General features: G+C 44.5%; 1 protein-coding gene across 1 annotated transcript; it reads right to left on the bottom strand.

Annotated features, from left to right (window-relative positions):
* Nucleotides 1-2038: 2038 nt before the first annotated feature.
* Nucleotides 2039-19880, bottom strand: LOC114763441 (uncharacterized protein C14orf132). The gene is made up of 2 exons (XM_028953145.1): nucleotides 19626-19880; nucleotides 2039-4675 (listed from the first exon to the last, which is right to left on the bottom strand). Exons 1-2 carry the CDS (start codon nucleotides 19650-19652, stop codon nucleotides 4445-4447), a joined length of 258 nt encoding a protein of 85 aa, XP_028808978.1. The 5' UTR covers nucleotides 19653-19880; the 3' UTR covers nucleotides 2039-4444.
* Between the last annotated feature and the right edge of the window lie 1723 nt (nucleotides 19881-21603).

A 21603-nucleotide genomic window follows, 5' to 3' on the forward strand; every position in this document is an offset into this window, starting at 1 on the left:
GTTTGACCTCTGTGCTTGCAAACAAGTGTTTTGCCACTAAGTTTTAAGTCTTACTTAAGTAGTAAGTAATTACACTCAATGAAATGCAAATCAGTCTCTATCTTTTAAAGTTATTTTTAAAATTTTCCTTTTGATGTGCTATCTGTCACTGTTAAAATAAACCTACCATTAAATGATACTGTTCTGAGACTTTTCATTTCTTTGTCATTGGACAAACTAATTATTCAAATAATTATTTCCTAATATAATAATATAATCGTATGTCATGTCCTCGTCGGGTCATGGTAATTTCCCTGTCTTTGTATATGCTTGTTTTTCTTGTGGTTAGAACCCTTGATGTAAGTTGAGTGTACACGTCCATCCATTCACCACGTCGTCCTGTGACAATATGTTTAACTGAAACTGTCATCAAGAGTGTGATGACATATTTTACTTATCAAATGAATGACACATTTTGGAATTAATTAATTGGGAATAATTGGGTCCAGTAACAAGTATATGTTGCACTGAATTGTGGGTCCGTCGCTCTGTGTTGCTTTTGGCGCCAGGAATCAGTTCGCCAGTCACTTGCATTTGTGCAAATTACCCAGCACAATCACTGGTTGGTTGCCCCTCCTGTGCTCCCTGACTGGGACCATGCACGTGGTTAACAGTGACAGTCTATTTCATTGCATTAAATATTTCAATATTTCAAATTAATCGGAGCAATTAACATGTTAACTTTTGACAGACCTAATTACTAATTATACTTTCAGTTCCCCAATATCAGTGAGTTTATTTCCTTCCATTCCTTCCTGATTCAATAATGCACTAAATAGAGTCAGGTCGTTAATTCAATAGTTCAACCCCAACTGAACTGTTGCATAGGTCACCTGTGCAGAGCACATGGATCCATCATGCCGGATATCCACCTCAACCCGACATAACACATCAAAACTAAACCGCCTTTCCGGAGTTCACTCGGAATGAGTCGTGTCAGATGCGGCAAGCGGCCTTGACTTACTGGCCGCGTTATTGAATATCATGCTGCGAAGGAGCTTGTAAAGGATGCGATGGCGGCGGTGCAGAGACCACATATGTTACAAATTCTCGCCCGACCGAGAATTCATTTTCCGAACCACTGCCGCCTACTGCGATAAATCACCCAGAAAACCCCTATCTGGACGGAGGAACAGAGGAGCCAGTCCAATCCCCCATATCAAAAGAAAAGATTTATTTCCACCCGCTTGCCCCCACAATGCTCTGTTTGCCTTTGGAAAGGGAGAAATGAAAATATAAATAGAAGAAAAAATGGCAGGGAAAGAGACATAGATCATCGCTAGAGGCTCCTTTCTTTCTCAGCTTCCTCTCGAGACCTTAAATGAAACCTACGTCAAGATAGCAGATATTCAGGATTCACAGAAAAAACATAGAACTTGTTTGAATGCCTGAACTCTGTGTGATTTTGCATTTGATATCCCACCAAATGCTGTTCGCCTTTTCAGACACCCGGTCGTGGTCCTGTTTGTCCAGACAGGTGAATCGGGGTGAGAAGTGGCATGTCCAGAGTAGGACATGTGGGATTAGAAGGACGTGTTGAGGGGTCTTCCGGCGGCAGAGGGACAAGGTAAATCCATGCATCTGTGATGATGTCATTAACCCTATGTGTGTGTGTGTGTGTGTGTGTGTGTGTCTGCGATGATGTGATCATTCTATGTAATAGAAACAGTAGCACCTGCTCAGACTCTGCCTTGGTCTGTTTTTTTCCCCATCGCACTTGACAAATTTCATCTCTTTGATGAATGGTGTTTTCAAAAAGAGATGCTTTTCAAAAAGCGTTGCACACAATCCATATATTGATTTGGAGAAGACTTATACATTCACAGAGTGGTTGATGCAATGTGGAATTTCACTTCTGTGGACGTACAATAATTAGAATTATTATGATATCACGTTAAACAAGGTGAAAAAAGTATGTAATAATCATTAAATACTTAATCAGTGACCAAAACATTATGTGTTGCTCATGTGAGAAATTACGACACAGAATCTAAAGATGTTTCATGACAACATGTTTAATATTATGTTTAATCATACAATATAATATAATATAATACAACTTTGTTACAAAAAAGAAAAAATTACATCTTCGAGTGTAAGTGATACACAATGCTGCTGAACACAAACGTGTCCATTTCATATTTTTAAACAGTTGAAACATATTCACATCAATATACAGGAAGTCAGCTCAGGTTATAAGCCTACACAGCACGTAGAAATCTATACATCTCTCTCGTTCTATAATAATTCTAATTTTTTTTAAGAATGAACACATTTAACTGTGTTTTTGATTTTCAGAATTTTTTTATTTTTATTTGGTCAAGCTACACCATGAAGTGGAGACACAGTGTACCACTTATTAAGGTTTTCAAGATCCATTAACTGAAAAGCGTTGTGCAGGCAGTGTCATATTTATTGTGTGAGAACATCAGACTTAGACAGTGCTGGAAGTGTAAAAATACTAGGATGGCTGGTGATGACCTGGTCTCAGCGACTCTTTTAATCATTTCCACCATTTCCATTCTGTCGTACGAATTAGGGAGGTGTCGATTAAATAGCAGGTCAATAGCAGCTCATCTCATCTGGTCAGGACAGCTTCATGAATTAAAAAAGAAGAACAGGAAACAGAACTGACCCGGCCCTCAAGTTACGCTCTCACTCTGAGTGGTGCCAAATGACCTGCTTAGGATGCCGCCCAATGCGAAAAGGTTCCAGTCGGACTGTGAAGTACGACAAGGGAAGTGTTATTGGGCGCGGAATGTGATTGGATTCGGTGAGAATGACCCTTTTTCGCAGGAGAATGCCCTTTAATGGCACGAGAGAATAATTCTTTTTTGCTCTGCTTTTATACCGTGGCACAGTGCTCACTCTATTAAATCATGGCATGGCCAGGGTCCAGGCGTTCAGCCAGTTGGCATGGGGTTATGTGCAAAAAGGACACAAGCACTTAGCTACCTTGAGAGAGACAGGGAGGACATGTAACCATGGCAACGGCAGCCTCCAGCTCATTGGAGACCTGGCAAAATGACCCGCACCCTCTCGTTTTGGTAGTCATTACCTTAATGCAAAAAGTAATGTGTTTTCCAGAAGGTCTCGTGGGGTACGGTGGAGTTTAAGCGGCAACTTTGGGTTCTAAGCTCCCTTCATAAGGTGGCGAGTGGACCCGGAGAGGAGTTTTTATTACACTGTAATTAACTACAATATCTTTGGATGGGATTCTCAAAACCTTTTAAGAGGCTTGTATTGTAGCCCTCTGTACCAATATATTAACCATTTCAGAACATTATTTTGCAAACCGTCCCGTTGGTCTGATAAAAATGGAAAGCTGTTTGAGAACTGAAGGTCCTGCCCATTTCCGTCATCTCCTGTCCTGCACTCTCAATGGCTGCAGCTCGTCAGCAACTTGATCAGATATTTTGCATGATGAAAATCCGGTCACATCCACACATCGACACCAAACACGTTTCCCCTTTTTTTTCGTCAATGCAGACCCCCAAAAAATTTAGTGATGAAGTGATGAATGTGAACATGTTTGCTGTTTTTTTATGTTTTTTTTTTTTTTATGGCAGATGCCAGATTGTCCAGTTCCTTTGCTTGAACTGCTGTGCCCATGTACCTAATAGTGGAATGGATCAGCCATTGAGGCCGAATGAGAACAGATTCAGAGCGGATTGGGCAGCCCAGTATGGATCGTGCACAGGCAGCAAAACAGATGCCTTTTTTTTTCTTCCCATCATTGGAATCGGTAAATGAACAAATAACTGTAGCCTTCGAGTGCAATAGCTTCCTATTTATTAAAGACAGCATTCATTTTTGGAGATGAGAGTCTGAACTGGGCTAAGATAGACACAAGCTACAGTGATGGAGATCACCTTCACAGCAGCGAGGGCTGCATGTGCTGATGGGAATTCATTTTCAGGTCGAGTCATTTAAGGGGGAAATAAATGAAGACTGTCTATTCAGCAGACACAACATGAGAGTGAAATAACTTTTTGCTTCAGGCACACAATGTCCAAACTTGCCATCTGATTATTTTCAAGGCATTGTGAGTGTTTTCATTAATCTGAGATACTGATCTCACACATAGACAAAAAAAAAATTCAGTGGGCATCTGACACACCGCGTTGGGTAAAAGTATGACAAAGCACATTGCACATTTAATAATACTCAGAAAAAAAAAATGTGTAAAATAATCCTGACCTTAGGCAGTATTCTCCATCTAGTTTTCTTACATTTACATGCTTCATGTCCTTCTGAATTTTCTTTCAAAATGGCCAGAAACCAAATGTGTAAATATAGAAACAATTAAAATTCTACAAACACCCTAGTCTGGATTCAGTAGAATTAGTGCCCTGCTCCTGGGCACATGCTCAAAAGCTCACTGTGTCGTGACCTCTGACCCTGCTCAGAAGGTGAATGCGTAGACCACCCCCACCACCACGATGTTGCCAATGGTGGCGGTGATGGCGATCCAGAGCCAAATGGCATCCCGGGACATGGGCTGCTGTTCCTCCGGCTGGTTCTGCGTCGCCATGGACGCGGCGTGGACGCTGGCTGACGAGTTGAAGAGGGAGTGGTCAGTGCTGTAGTCATCGTTGGGCGACGAGTCCATGAACGCGCCTGTCATGACGGGGATCTGCGTGACACAAGGCGCAAACATTCAGCAAAAAATTCTAATTTTGTCTTTTCATCTCTCCCATGGAACTTCAGTCATAATACTACGATAAGATTAACACTTTTTAAAAATTATATTTATATATCATTTATCTGTGTTACTTCACTATGCACACAATGAACAGTGAAATCTGTCGAAGATGAGTGCTCTTTAAGAGAGCTGTGCCCCTGTGCCAAGAGGTGTAAAATGGGAAATTCCAGGTCCACGAAGACCCCCCCACTTCATCTCCAAGCTGTGGCCTTCCGCTCACAAGAAGGGTGCCAAAAGGTCAACAAATGGCCTGAAACAGTTATATTTCCATGTAACTGCAACAGTAAGCTACCTGTGTTCATAAATAAAAACTCTTCATTCTGATAGCTTCCGCTGCGTCATCCCTCCGTTTGTCCAGGAAACATCAGATGAGTTTTAATACAGCGCTTTCTTTTTACAGAGGACTAAAAGGAAGCTGGCCAGAAAGACAGGAAATACACATGTAATATACATTAACTTTCTCTCACGTTTCGCTGTGTTGACCCCAGAATATAAGCAGCCAGCAGGGAAGTCCTCCGCTGGCCCACAGCAACCACAACAAATTTGCACCCTACTCTGCGTGTGTGCTGCTCCAGACAGGAGCATGATGGGAGTGGACAGGCTGTAATGTAGTCAGGCAGCCATCTGCAGAAGTCTCTGGTAACTGGCCAACAATCGGTGCATGTTTCACCCAGCCACTGAACCTGAGAGAACACAGCCCCTCCTATATTTTAGGTCATTTGTATAACAGGGACCTGAGGCAAAAGTCACATTTTCCATGTGTTGAAATCTGGTGGAAATCTACAGTGCATCCGGAAAGTATTCACAGCACAACACTTTTTCCAGCCTTATTCTAAAATTGAATTCTACACAAAACAACACATAATAACAATATGAAGAAACTGTAAGATGGGATGTCGCGGAGCCATGACATTTCTGTGCCTTTGTTGTGCATGGAGATTCAACACCTCCGTTTTTGCATACCTTTGTCGAACGGCATTGCAACAGTTGCCGGCCCTCCCCCGAGCCAAACGTGTGAGGTGCCGGCCGTCGGGACCGCCTACTCTCTTTGTCTTCCCCAGACGGGAGGCACCGGGGGCGTGACGTCAGAAACAACAGGTTCTGATTGGTCTGTGACAGCTTCCTGTAGGCTAGGCGTATAAAGATTATGTGGGGGGTGGACTTTTTATTTCTTTCTCTTATTTCCATCGGAAGCCTTCTGGCTTCCGCGTCTCTTCTCTCCTCTCATTTTTCTCCTGGATCAGGTGATGTCTCTGAAACTTGGTCTAGGCTGTGCTGTCCTTTTCTCCTGTCTTTCATTTTGGTTTTCTCTGTAACATTGGTACCTTTTTACATACAATATTCACATGTAACTGCAATAATAATCTACTGGTGTTAATAAATTAGAAACTTCATCTTTTAACCTCTATTGTGCCATGCCTCTTTCTGCCAGGTAACATCAAGTTGGAGTAGTTTGAATACAGTGCTTTTGTGTGTAGAGAGAGAGAGTTTTTTACTCTGTTCTCCACAGTTTTTTCCAATGGTGAACCCGACGTGATACCTTTGTTCGGATGTGGATCTGCGACCGTAAGTCTTTTTTATCTGAATTTTCCTGCATAGCGAGGAATAGAATCTCTGTGCTTTAATTTAAATGAAAAGGATCTACATATTCTAAAAAAGCCTGGGACCATAGAAACCGAGGTATTTCTAAATCCACTCTGACAAGGTATAAAATGAACATGGACTAATAACTGTATCACTTACAATGTGGCATGTAGAAATGTCATGGCTCCGCGGCGTCCCATCTTACAAAACTTTACTTTGCTAATCTACTAAATACTTTGTTGCTGAATACTTTGTTGGTGCGCCTTTCGACGCAGGGCGCACACACCATTCGCTCACACCAATGCAGAGGGACGGCGGGAGGAGCGACTTCAGACCAGTAGCAAAGTGTCGTGAGAGAGTGGTGCAGGCCTACATCAAGAGCATCTTCCCAGACACTCTGGATCGCCTGCAGTGTGTCTACCGGCCCAACAGGTCCACGTCAGACAACTTCACTGTTGCCCTTCACTGTTCCCTCTCCCACATGGAAAAAATCAGGATACTCCGCCTTCAACACGGTCACCCCCCACAAAGTTCTGAAGTGAAAAGTGAAAGTGAAGTGATTGTGAAACACTGCATCACAGCACATGGTGACCCCTGGACTTTCTGAGTGGCAGGCCTCAGACTTTCAGGATTAGTAACAGGACCTCAGCCAGCATCACCCCAAACACTGACGTTCCACAGGGTTGCGTCCTCAGACAGGGTTGTGTCCTCTACTCCCTGTTCACCCACAAAGACAACATCATCCTAAAGCTCGCAAATGACACTGCAGAGATCTGTCGCATCACTGGAGGGGACGAAGCGGCTTACAGGAAAGAGGAGGCCGGCCTGGACAACAACCTTACCCTCAACACGGACAAGACAAAAGAGACGAAAGAGTGGACATTAGGAAGAAGAGGAGGCCTCAGCAGCCGCTGTTTATTGGGGAGCAGGGATGAGCAGCTTTAAATACCCCGGGCTCCACATCAGTCAGGACCTCAGCTGGTCACTGAACACCACACAGCTGGTCAAGAAGGCCCAAGAGTAGTTCTACTTCCTGGGCAGGATGAGAAAGTTTGGCATGCCAGCCAAGCTCCTCAGCACCTTCTACAGCTGCACTGTGGAGAGCCGCATCACCGCCTGCAGAGAGTGAATACAACTGCGGAGAAGATCATCAGGACCATCTACCACCACAGAATTCAGAGGAGAGCTGCCTCCATCATCAATTTTGCCCTAAGACTCATTAAGCTCATTTGCACACTAAGCTACGTCATGGTGCAATTTTCCGCTCCTTGCACATCTGCACATCACTATGTAATTTCCTTGTCGCTGTATTGCAGTTAATATTTATATGCACAACACTTCAGCCCTCACCTACATTTTTATGTTATTTCTATTTACCTAACTCGGCATTTGTATGTGGACAGTCAAGAAATAATTTAATTGTACAGAGAAATGTCATTTCTTCCGTACACATGACAATAAACGCCTTGAATTTGAATCCTTGAGGAAACCAGAGTACACGGAGGAAACCCGCGTCAATACGGGGAGAGCACAACCCTGGAGGTGCGCCCTTACATTCCATTGTTTAAATTCAACACAAAGGCCTACAGATGGGGAAAAAAGCACAATCTCAGTAGAAAGATGATTTCACCTCCTTGAACAAATGCGCCCTTCACAGCCATCTTTCTTATTTCGCTGCAAGAAGCCTGTCAGGTGCTTCCCATTGATCAAAAGAGGAAGCGGGTACAGCCGTGAGCGACTGTCCTTCAACCGGCAAAGCCTGACTTTATACAACTCAGCGAGAGGTAGTTCAATTCCGCTTCTTCAGGCCCTCGCTGTGTCCATGCAGACTCTCTCTCTTTTTTTTTTTTTTTGCATTTGATGTCAATGCTTCAAGGGCAGCAGCAATCAGCTCAGAGCAGCACCTACCAGCTCTATAAGTCCCCCAGAGAATAGGTATAATGAGGAGGGAGGGGATTAGATGCAATTTTCAAACACGCTGCATCCAGATGGAGGGTTGGCAGCACAGGAGAAAAGGAACTTGCATGTAAAATAAAAAGGTGCAACCACATACACTCAGACAAACAATGTGAAAATATGAATATGCATCATATTGAGGTTCATATATCGACCATGTGTTTTGTGTGTCAGAATGCAACACCATTAAATAACTGAGCATTATTGCTACCCAACACTAAACATTTTCATCATTTTAATGAAAGAAAGGTTTATTAATATTCAAACTACAGATATCTATAATGCTAAAAATTATTAAAAGCATTAAAATATAACAAGAGGTTTGCACCTAATTGGACTGATTGATGACTTTAAATATCTTACTAATAGTAGGGATGATGCTACTTGTCTTTTTTTGTGTGCATCAGAACTGTTAATTTTGCATTAAATCAAATGTATATGCAACATCAATTTACTCATTTTATGTATTCATAAATTGTACATTGTAACTGTAACCAAATTGGCAAGGCCAATAATTGCATTTCATCATAGTTCAAATGAGTAACAATGTTCGTTTTATGATAAATTGCTGGAATTCTTTGGTACGTTCTGCTTCAGACAAACTGGCAGCAGACAACGAGGCTCCTCCGACGGCTGACTGAACCTGGTTAATCGATTTGCATTGTTCTCCAGCAGGCCGTGCCGGTAAGACTCTGAGGACAGGGCGCGGTCTAACCCGGATTTAAGCCCTCCTTCTGGTATATTTTCCACAAGCGTCACAGAACAGACAGGCATCAAACGTTAAAAATAGGGTGTGACCATGTCGGTTGCATGTTTTATGCTCAATATACTCTCAACTTTTATTTTATTGCAGTTCCTGTTTCCTAGTTAGGATAGAGTTGGCCATATTTTAAGAGAGGGTGAGAATTTCCTCAAATGTCAGACAAATATTGCATGCTACAGGAGACTGTTCCATTCTGTTTTTTTTTGTTTTGTTTTATGGATTGTGACTGGACACAGCAGATGGGTTTATGAAGTGAAGTGATTGTCACTTGTGATACACAGCAGCACAGCACACAGTGCACACAGTGAAATTTGTGCTCTGCATTTAACCCATCAGTGAGTGAGCAGGGGGCAGTCATGACAGGCGCCCAGGGAGCAGTGTGCGGCGACGGTGATCTGCTCAGTGGTGCCTTGGCGGATCGGGATTCGAACCGGCAAACTTCTGATTACCACTGCCTAGCCACTGCCTGACTTTCTGCAGCCAGAGAGAAAGAGACGTCCATGGAGTTTCTATTCTGTATTCTCTATTCTGTAGACAGTTCTGTAGACAGAACGTATGTCAGTCCGTCGAACGTATGCACCAGATTTCCTCAAGGTGATCATAAGAAATTGTCCTAGACAGTTGAGCCTCTTAACTCCTTCATGGTGTTCTGGGGATGTTGGTTTCAAAAGTAGGGATGAACATGAAAATCAAAATCCCAACAGTAAAACTGGGCTTTTATACAAAAATAAATATGAAATTTCCTCAATGCATTCTAGAAAAACTGCACTCCCAGCAAAGGTGTGTCCACTGCCGGTCAAACGTTTGGATGCACCTACTCTGTGTCGGTTATGGAGACTAAATTGCAGCTATTTTTAAGAACCCAAATGCAAGAAACACATTTAGTATTTGTTGTATCAGGAGAAGGTGAAGTTTTTTGATTAATCGCCTGTTCACTATCAATTGCTCATTAACATGAGTGAATGATGAATGAAGAAAGTTTTCAGCATGAACCTTCAAAACTGTTGGAAACCGTCCCCGTTGTCCAACTTGAGGTGGTGGAGATAAGCCGAGAGCGTGAAATGCTCCCTGATTACGTTTTCGCCTTGTTTTGACTTGTAGTGTGCATGAGTACACAGTGACCCTAACCTTTCACCTGTTGCTGCTACGGATGTATAATGAACGTACAAGATTCATATTTTTGATACCATCAGTCCCAGGCTCTTGATGGGATCATCTACTCATGCGGCTCTGGCTTAAGTGTATCTGAGTTGTATACGTGGACATATCTGCTGACATTAGATCAATCTAGATAGAAGTATGAAGTTCATTATCGTCACTGTGACCCCATAAGCTTCTTCAGAGGCTGAATTTACCACTCATATTTTATAGAACCGCTTGTCAAAATTATTCAAAATGATAAGGTTTTGCAAGGCTCCTCCTTTGACAGACTCCTCTCTCCAATGGTTTTTCATGGTTTAGACTGCTTCCTCTTTCCTAGAAGGTCTTAATTTTTTTTTTGAGAAGGACAATGTTCTTAGCTAAAAAAATCATGCATTTCATAGAAATCTCGTAAAATCCCAGGGGTCTTCAGCTCCTCTATCAGAATAACAAAGACAGAGATGAGTGACAAATTAAACTGAACAGAGCATTTCTCCAGTCTGGGTTCCTCTACCAGAATGGATGCCATTCTTCCAAAATATTTTCTTGATTATGATTATGGAGGAGAAATTGTCTAAGATCGCCAGTATCCCTTGATATCATGTCATGTCATTATAGTTACATCATTTCTATACTTATACTGTACTGTTGGTATAGATTTTTATTCTATGTATTTTCTGATTTCCCACTTGGGGGACTAATACAGGACTTTCTTATCTCTTATCTTATCTTACTCAGCAATTCCGGAAGTAGAGAGTGCTCGGTTTTCCTTTTATATACCGTATAACCGAATTTCTTCAAAAACCAGAACCACAGGATTGCTGTGATTGGACACCTTCTTTGGTTCACTTCTAAGGGCAGAAGTGAACCAAAAACGATGCTGCAGGATGTCCCAACCGAGAGGTTCTCACTTCACTTTCACCTCACTATTATTCTGTCTCTTCTTTCATCAGCCATCTAGAGAATCGGTGGAAGTACAAGCAGGTGTGAAGCAATGGCTCTGACCAGAAATATAATAAATGGCATGAATTTAATGTAATACGGGGAGGAAGGCCATGCCTTCGGACCATAGACTTGAGAAAAAAGCTGTGTTCCCAGCTTTAAATTAAAATAGAATTTAACGACAGACCAGGACAAAACACTTGTGTATTCCGACAGTTTAATGAATGGCAAATCTCAGACACTGATCATATTTCTGGCGAAGCTCATTACTCAGGGAATGGACATGAAAACAAAAGTACATCTCACCAGTACAGATAAAGCCGAGGGATGCAGCGGGTGACAGAGAGCGGTGGCCTTCGAGTCGATAAAGGTGCATTGTCCTGGAGTGTCCATTTATAAATTGCACTTCACATAAATAAGAGATTTACAGGATAAGGCATTGGGTTATTTTTCTCATTTCACAGGTCTGGGAGCGCCAAAAACCGACAGTAGTTTTTCAGAAGCCTACACCTAACAAATAAAATCACACATAGGGCCTTCATTTTTTTCTTCATTTGTTAGAAATAATTTGTGTATGTAATAGATGTACACTATTACATCTAAAGAAACCAACTAGTTTGATTATCTTTGATTACCTAGAATTGCCAAATGTTGCTAGAGACAGCTAACAGATCAGTTACCAGCCAGAAAACACCAAAACTAACCATAATGTTTCAAGCTATCAACCCTTTCCCTTTTCCCACTCCCAACTGCTTGGTGGGTAACACGGCCAATCTATGAACCTGAAGACCACCAAAATATCTGCGTCTGCTAAACGCTGTAAACGTTCCTGTGCCATGCCAGTAAAGTGAATATAGTGGAATTGACTGAGATTGCCATGGAAATAATGTGTCATGTAATTGTTGGAAATGAGAATTCTTTTCCCCGATGACATTGTGTTCAAGTAGAACACAATGTCTAGAATGAAAGTTAAGCATGGATTCCTCTTTGCAATCAAATGCAAAAGCCATTTTTGTTTTGTTTAAATGTCCATTTGAAAGAGATCTTGCTCAATCTGGCAACATTCAACCTAAAAGCTCCTCTGGATACTTCATAGTATTGGCAACCACGCTCCCTCACTTGTGCCATGATAAAACTTCTCCTTTAGGGGAGAAGGTAAGAGTTGTTAGAGAAAAAAGTTGTGTGTCCCCTAGGCTGTCTCGTTAATAGCGTAATTACTATAATGGAACGGTTCCATCTCTGATCTAGCTCTTGGCAGATCCCCGAGATGAATTTTAGAGGTTTCTTTTATCCATGAATTCATTAAGTATTAATTAAGCAAAAAAAGAAAAGAAATACGATATTGAGAAAATTAATTTATTGAGCTTCTTCCTGCCCTATTCCTTTTAATGAAGCATGGGAATTCACTTGAAGAAGTGTTTTCACACTGAAAATTGCATTGGTCTTAAGAGGACGGCTAGACAAGAGAAAAAAAAGCATACTAACGAGCTCAGAGTGATTTGCATATTAAATCGTAAAATTAACAAAGTGATGATAAATAGATTATGAACATAGTACATCAGGAAACACATCAAACTACCCGGAGCTTGTGAAGATTATGGATGGCGCATCATCAGTTTCGCACAGGAAATTGAGATTTAATGTCTGACGGAAGCGCGGTTATTACTTTTTATAATACGTGATAGACAGACGCTCGTCTTTGTCTTCTTTTTCATGATTAATGCCCGGCACCAGGGTAAAAACACCCCGTCCCCGTGTCTGTGCGCTGGCTCTGTGACGTTTCCGGGCGTTGAAATGCTGACCTTGGGGGCCTTGGCCGTGACATTGTCACAAATGTGCAGCAGCAGCTGTCCTTCTTTTGCACTGCATGCTTATGCATCACCATCCTTGCTCATTTTTTTTTTATTCCCGAGCTTGACTGGTCTTGTTTACTTGCTTTGATGTGTTTCGCATGCACGCTTGCAAATCGCACATGAATTTTTTAAACCGCATTGCTCTGCTTTTCTGCTTTTCAGGCACAAAATAAAGCATTAAAGCATCAGCCTGCACTATATTTATCTCAGCAATGTGTAGCCATTAGGCCAAACATCGGACTAGACATTGGTACACATTACTTTACAGGAATTAGCATTTATGGACATAACCAATGAAAATGTTTTTACCCCGTCCTTGCCACAGGAATAAGGCCTCTGCCTTCTGTCCTGGATGGACAACTGGAAATGCGAACACTCAGTACACTGGAAAATCGGCACCACGTTTCAAATGTCATTATACTGACGTTCAGGGAGCAGCCAGAGAACCACAGCAACGTGGTTACTGGTAACGCCTAAAATAACCTTGCACAGCATGCAAGAGAGTTCGTCTGGAGCAGTATCATCTGCAGACATCTGCGATACGGGAAAAAAATCTCTCCCACACATCAGGCAAGTGTGGCGCTAAGATGGTTATTGCAGTAATTATCGCACTCAAGGTTTTAACAAAAGGCGTTCCACAGCTTGTCTGACTCCACTGGCCAAATGAACAGGCCAGGACTTGGAAGGGAACTTCAATCCAGCCAAAGGAGGGGAGAGAAAATTTTTTGGACATCTGACATGTATTAGAGTGGAGTAGCGTCGCGCATTTGCATAGAAAGACCTCTGGCCACGGCGAGTGACTCATTCATTGTGCGATGAGCCCGGTGTTTTCCCCCATAATGCACCATCTCGTCCATCCTCCCGAAGGTAAACAGCGGCCTCCATCAGGGCCAGAGAATTAGCATTTATGGACCCACGCCCAGTCTTTAGCACGCTCACATTTTGAAATATGCTGTTTTTTCCCCCGTAGAGGAGGTGGGATCTCAGGTCTGTGCTGCTGTAATGTCAGGCAAAAAGGTCCCTTCAAGAACTTTTAATGGCGTCACACAACAAATAACATCCACTGCACCATCAAACCTATTTTCAGGTAGAAACCAGGTCCAAACAAATGCATTTTTCAATGCAAGTTCAAATGCAAGTTCAAAATCGTTTTTTTTTTTTTGCTGATCTTATTCACTGATATGATTGGTCAAAACCAAATAAGGTTTATTGCTATAAATTAAAGCCACTAACATCAGAGTAAAAAAGACAACCGAGCATCAAGCGCTAGGGATGGGCCGTGAATTTATCTTCTGAAGAGGAAGCGTTAAAGCAGCACTCAGTAAACACAAATAAAGGAACCAAAAAAAAAAAAAAAAGCACGCTTGCTTTCACTCCTTATCAAGTCGAACTGACGTACTGAGGAAGCGTGAGCCATGCACCCCTACCTTCATACAGCAAATGCCTGCTGAGTGATGAAGCTGTCAACCCCCCACCCACCCACCCACACACCCACACACACCAACAATCGCTTGTCATAACCATGTAGGACATGCAGCTCAAGCCTACATCGTCCTGAAACAAACAATTATCCGAGCCGACGAAGAGAATAAAATGAATAAAGATGATCTTGAAAGTAAATAGCGATATTACTGTGCAGTGGTCCTTCAAATGAACAACCAGATGGTCTGCAGCTTCCATTCAGTTGAAGACTTAACGAACTAAATGGTGCTTCTGAATTTCATTTGCATTGTTACGGGTCTCTGGCACAGACAACAGTAATGCCTACAAAAATTATTGGGAATTATTGTGAAAATTTCGCATGTTGGGCTGAAACAAAAGGCTAAAATTCCAAAGAAATTATGTGTTTACTAAAATGAATGCAAGACGTGTGCAAATGTCATGACGTCTTCATGGGTCAACTCTCAACTTCAGATGCTCTAATTGAACGGTTCAAAGCTTAAAGAACGCTCCTCTTTATTATTCTGGAATAACATTTTATTAACTATGTAATAAAGTAATAAATATGCTGAATGCCGTGTGTGTTAAGGGGTTTAATGACAATGAGTAGCCCCGTGACATCCTTTGGGACAATAAAGCTGTAGGTCATAGACACAGTCTGCTGGGACATTGACAGTCATGTCACACACACAGGGAGGAAGCAGGGAAATTAGATCTCAACAGATGGGTCCAACCTGGTCGGGCACGAGCGCAGAGACGCCCCCCTCCCCTCTCTGCCACCTCCTCTCACGTATGCATGGCCATCAACCAGGGACCCATGGTCACACCCACTCTGGAAACGTGTTTCACACGCCTGTAGTGTATTATATAGAAGTGTTTTGCTCAGGGACACAATGGTAGTAAGTGGGGTTTGGTCCTGTGACTTTGTGGCCTTCTAGTTCATAGGTGAGTGTCTCACCCACTAGACTACTTTCATAGTTTTTGACCGCCTCTCCGTCCCTGTAACTGCATTCCTAAAAGGAACCCGACCGCGGTGAGAATGGGACATGGCAAAAGGATGCCGTTGCTCGCAAATTCTATGTGAGACAGAATTTCAAATATTCATGAGTAATAACGTCTGTTTGTTATTCATTTACATTTACAGCGTTTACCAGACGCCCTCATCCAGAGCGACTTACTATCAGTAGTTACAGGGACAGTCCCCCCCTGGAGACACTCAGGGTTAAGTGTCTTGCTCGGGGACACAATGATAGTAAGTGGGGTTTGAACCTGGGTCTTCTGGTTCACAGGCGAGTGGGTTACCCGCTAGGCTGCTACCACCCTATACCAATATTCACCAGAATAATGCCACCATTCAAAAGTGTAAAGCTCCGCCCACCCCTCAAAAAAACCACACCGACCGAGACGGGCAATTCAAGATGGAGCAGAAGCGCGACCATCTTTCAGAAGAGATGAACCGGGGCCGCTCGGGGAGCACCGCCGGAAACCTCCACCGCCGCCGCCGTCTTCCATCGCTCATCATCCGTCAGGAGAAGTAAAGCTGGACTGGGGGAGCGAGGGACTCGACATTCGGCCCCCAGACCCAGCTAGCGGCAGCAGACGAGGCTCCGCCCGACGGAGCAGATGGAAGCCGTCGCCCCCGTGTCTCCAGAGCCTGCCCGCGCCGCACGGCCGGAGGAGAGGAGGCGAGGGACGGCGGGACTATTCTTAGACGCGCGCGCCTCGCACCACCGGGACATTAATATTCAAGCGGTCGCCGTGCCGCCTGTCAAAGGAAGATGACACACCGGGGAAAGTGGCGGAGACGACGTACGCCGACGGAGACTAATGGGGGGGGCGAGGCCTCCAGCCCAACCCCCGCCTTCGCTCGCCGACTGTCCAACAAGTGTCAACAGTCAGTTGAAAATTGAAGTGAAGTGAAGTGATTGTCACATGTGATACACAGCAGCACAGCACACGGTGCACACAGTGAAATTTGTCCTCTGCATTTATCCCATCATCCTGAGTGAGCAGTGGGCAGCCATGACCGGCGCCCGGGGAGCAGTGTGTGGGGACGGTGCTTTGCTCAGTGGCACCTCAGTGGTACCTTGGCGGGTCGGGATTCGAACCGGCAACCTTCTGATTACGGGGCCGCTTCCTTTAAACGCTAGGCCACCACTGCGAGGTGTCTGTAGCCTAGCGGGGAACACAATCGCCTATAAACCAGAAGACCCAGGTTCAAACCCTACTTACTACCATCGTGTCCCTGAGCAGGACACTTAACCCTTAGTGTCTCCAGGGGGGGACTGTCCCTGTAACTACTGGTTGTAAGTCGCTCTGGATAAGGGCGTCTGGTAAATGCTGTAAATGTAAATGTCGGTTTTGTGATTTTTGAACTCCAGAAGTAGTGAAGTGATTGCAGGTGAGAGCCATGGGAGCAGCAGGACAATGTCCACGGAGGAGGAGGTCCTTCCTGGGTCTGGAGGAGGGTTTAGATCTCAGGTAGACAGGTGAAGACCTAGAAGGTGGCCATCTGCGTTCTGAATTAAATTCCTGGCGGCAACAGGTAGTTTGTGGAGATCTATGGACACTTTATGGCATTTATCAGACGCCCTTATCCAGAACAACTTCAGTAGTTACTGGGACAGTCCCCCTGAAGACATAGAAGGTGAACAACGGCATTCTGAATTAAACTCCTGGCGGCAACAGGTAGTTTGCGGAAATCTATGGACATTTTACGGCATTTATCAGACGCCCTTATCCAGAACAACTTCAGTAGTGACAGGGACAGTCCCCCTGAAGACATAGAAGGTGGACAACAGCGTTCTGAATTAAACTCCTGGTGGCAACAGGTAGTTCGTGGAGATCTATGGACATTTTACGGCATTTATCAGACGCCCTTATACAGAGCAACTTCAGTAGTGACAGGGACAATCCCCCTGGAGACACTCAGTGCTAAGTTTCTTGCTCATGGAATCAATGGTAGTAAGGGACTTTGTGGTCTTCTGCTATGGGATTTTGAACCTTCACTGCCTTCGGGACGAATATAATTAGAGTGAAAGTGATTTCATCTTCGAATCTGGGGGATACGAATACACCCCCGTCCACATGATATCTGGACAGGGTTTTTCTGCTCCACATCCAAGGACCGGAAACCAGCAAGAGCTCTGGGGCCACCTGAGACAACCTGCACTTTTTTTTTTTTTTTTTTTGTATTTGCAGGTCTTGAGCTCGATACTTGTTCAAAGCTCTATTTCTATTCGATTTACAACCTCGCACTGACACATACATATACACTGTCCCCCAATGGGGACAGGACAAGGCACTTTTCTCAACGTTCTGCCACAAGCAGATCCAAAGTAGACGTAATCAATTTGGATTTTTTATTCCCAGGGCAGGGAACAATGGGAAAGTGCAGTTCCGTAAGTACAAAAAAGCTCCTGTGTTTTGCTTCACGGGACCCCGGAATGCCCTTTCACATCAGACAGGTTCGCGTGCAAAATCCGACTCGGGAAGGCTTTCCTCGCTAATGGGACACCGTTGTCTCTCGGTTCCGCTAATTAGACACGGAAGCGCGAGAGTGGCCGTCTACTGTATAAGTAATAGCAACTCGCAAGCAGCAGCTCCACGGAGGTCGAAAGGGCGCACGCAACACCCAGAACTTTTACCCGCCGAACGCACAAGCAGGACGAATAAAAGTAAAAATAAAAAAAAACAAGAAAGACATTTACTTTACTTTACTTTACTTTATTTATCCAAAGAGGAAGACTCCAGACTTACAAGAGGAAGACACCAGCAATTCTCGTTCGATTTCTATAGAATATTGAGTTTACAAACTAAGAGCCCTGATAAGGCTCAGACTTGTCAGTGAAGAGCATGCTCAGAGATTGTTAGGTGCTAGACGAAGAAAAATTATAATGTATTTACACATTTTTGTATTGTTTGTGAAATGTGTACGCATGTGCGTGTGTAAGTGTCAGATTTGTCTGTGACATTTGACCGTGCGACGGCCCCGTTTTTAATTATTCATTTTCTGTAATTCCAAGTGCTGAGGTGTAGGACACTAATCTACAGATTTACATTTACAGCATTTACCAGACGCCCTTGTCCAGAGCGACTTACAGTCAGTAGTTACAGGGACAATTCCCCCCCGAGACACTCGGGGTTAAGTGTCTTGCTCAGGGACACGATGGTAGTAAGTGGGGTTCGAACCTGGGAATTCTGGTTCATAGGCGAGTGTCTTACCCACTACGCTACTAGCACCACCACTACCACACAAAGCAATCTCCACCGGAATCTTTTGACAACGTTCCCACAACCTTCCAGCTCAGCTTCATCCAGAGACATCTTCTCAGCCTCATCTTTTGTCCACTCCTCTTCTTGGCTGCGCTTCTGGAATTTGACAAATATATACTTTCCGCGCACAACAATCATTTTCCGTACAGAAAATTGGTGACTGCATCTGTGACCGGACAGAAGTGTCCAAATATAACCAAAGGGGTTCGAACCCGGGTCTTCTGGTTCAGAGCCGAGCGGGTTACCTACTACCACCCTATAATGGCTGGAGCCACACGGGGCCTCAGGAACTTCAGCAGCTGAGGTTCTGAGGTTCTGATGGCCCGTCTGACAGAACCCTGACAGGCCGAATTCAACACTGATTCGTCCCGGAAGACCTGTTCGCACCAACCGTCACGGAAAGAGACAAGGTGCCGGAACACCACCAGGGTAAAAAAATGGCGAAGCATCCACAAAGATCTTATTCATCATTATAAAACACCACTGCGATGCACCTTGAAAATGCCAGAAGGAGAGAAAAAAAGTGTTTTATTAGAGACACATCGGTGCATTCATAATTACAGCCGTGCCGAGACAGACCACGCCGTGCATCATGTCATCTGTGAAACTGTCACCAAGACAGCAGCCGTGGATCAAGTCCTGGGAGGAGCAGGTCCCACTTGTAGGAGGCGATACGGAAAGTGTCTGTTTCCAGATTTATGAATTTTTCTCTATGTACACATTGCATCGTTTTTGGTTTCTAGTGTATTCTCTGCATTTTCGGACCTGATGTTTCATTTCTGATGCGCCGGTGGGTTCAATTTCTTCATTCTTATAACGAGGTGGGCAGAAAGAGAACGAAACGAGGTCACCTCGAAAAGTTCTACCTGTAGAAAAAGAGAAAAGAGAGAGAGAGAGAGAGAGAGAGAGAGAGAGACCTGCGGCTTACCTGCGCGGCCATGAAGGACAGATCCATCGCGGCTTCGCCTTCAGGACGCCGGCGGACGGAATCACAACGCGGGGACGCGGCGGGCGGACATTTACCCTCCTTTTACTCCCGGTGGCGACGGCGGTGTGGAGCGGAGAGAAGGAGAGGGAGAGAGAGAGAGAGGGAGAGAGAGTGAGGGAGCGAGAGAGAGAGAGAGGGAGAGAGAGGGACATAGAGGGAGGGGGAGAGAGAGAGGGAGGGAGGGAGGGAGCGAGAGTGAGGGAGCGAGAGAGAGAGGGAGAGAGAGAGAGGGAGGGAGAGGGAGAGAGAGTGAGGGAGCGAGAGAGGGACAGAGAGGGAGAGAGAAAGAGGTAGAGAAGGAGGGAGGGAGAGAGAGGGGGGGAGTGAGAGAAAAAGAGAGAGTGACAGAGAGAGAGGGAGGGAGGGAGAGAAAGCGAGAGTGAGGGAGAGAGAGAGTGGGAGAGAGATAGGGAGGTGTGTCATTGTCATACGTCTCCTCTCTCTTTTTTTTTAACAATTCACGCAGCTAAAGGTGATTTTGTGTCGTCGGAACAATATTGTAGTCGCCGCACGATGTTCTGCTCGCTGGTCGTGGGTTCGAGTCCTGGACTGCGCTCCCATGAGAACAGTCGAGAAGAGTTCACCCCATGTCCCAGAATAAATACGTGAATGATTTTATCAAAGGCTAAATTCCCACTATGAGACACATTAATAGTTACAAGAGAGCAGCCATATTTAACGTTTCGTCCACTAATTGTGGGGGTTGCATTGAGAAACAAGAATCATATTTTACTCACAGTCTCAAGATGTTCACGATTCAGTAGATTTAATAATAGGAGCTGCTTGCCCGGGTTCGAGTGCTGGCCCTAGAGGGGTTTGCAGATTTGATGCCTGAAGAAATACAGCGAGTGGTTTGGAAAAGTTGCCTGCGGAGTTGTCTGTAAAGCCGAAACTTCTCAATATCCAACACAGCAATGGCTACGAGATTGAAGCCAACATTCTTACTGAAGCTTGCTGGTCAAAGCTGGTCTTATCCGACGTGGCCGTACTTTCCGCCGAGGTTCCGCTCTCGACAGGCCGACATTAAGTGAAGTTCCGTGTTTTGCCGCCAAGCAACGGTGTGAAGCCAGGACCTGCGGCCCTTAAATCTTTAAGCACAAGTAACGAATCCATTTAAAGTCCCCGGGGCATTTTTAAGGGCAGGCTGATGACTGAAGCGACCCTCTTCCCGCCCGCTCGCCCGTAATCCGTGAGAGCTACAGTATGCCGCAGTGCATTGAAATTTGACTGTATACTTAAATAAATGCTGCACAGGGCGGCGGGTATGGATTTCAGATACGCTCTGCTCATATTCCGTAACGATTTCCTATCGGTATTGACAAATTATGCATCTTTAAGGCCACAAACGGGAAATTGCCCGTGGGATGCGTCTCATTCGGTGCTCTCGCTTATGAGAACAATTGCGCTGACACATAATCTCTTCGGCTCATCAATATTTCATCACCTGCCTTTCCAAGCCGCCCCGTATCGCTCTGGCCGAGAAAGAGGAGCGCGCGCAGCCGCAAACAAGACGCCAAACTCGGAGGAAATTGCTGTAATTTATTCACAACTGTTGTCACAGGCGTCCCGAGTCCCTTCCCTCGGCTGCAGACTGGAACAAGTTACGTGTTTGGTCAGGTGCTCTTGAATACGTAACGTGGAAATAATGTCACTGTCACGTCCTGTCAAGGTGAGGGACGCGTGTTCGTTTGTTTCGTAGCAACCAGTCGCGGTGAACAGAGTTAATCTCGCGGGGATGAGGCTTGGCGGCCATTAGGATGCAACAGCTGCGTGGGTGGGAATCCATGAATAGTGTCGTTATTAGCCGAGAGAACGGGACTTGTTTTCTACGCGCGCTGTTATCGGGGTCTTGGCAGCGGCGAAATGTGGAGTCGGATGGACTGCAGCCATTGGACTACTGGTTGTTCATAAAGTGTCA

Source organism: Denticeps clupeoides, chromosome 14 (assembly GCF_900700375.1).
Source record: "Denticeps clupeoides chromosome 14, fDenClu1.1, whole genome shotgun sequence".
Classification (NCBI taxonomy): Eukaryota; Metazoa; Chordata; class Actinopteri; order Clupeiformes; family Denticipitidae; genus Denticeps; species Denticeps clupeoides.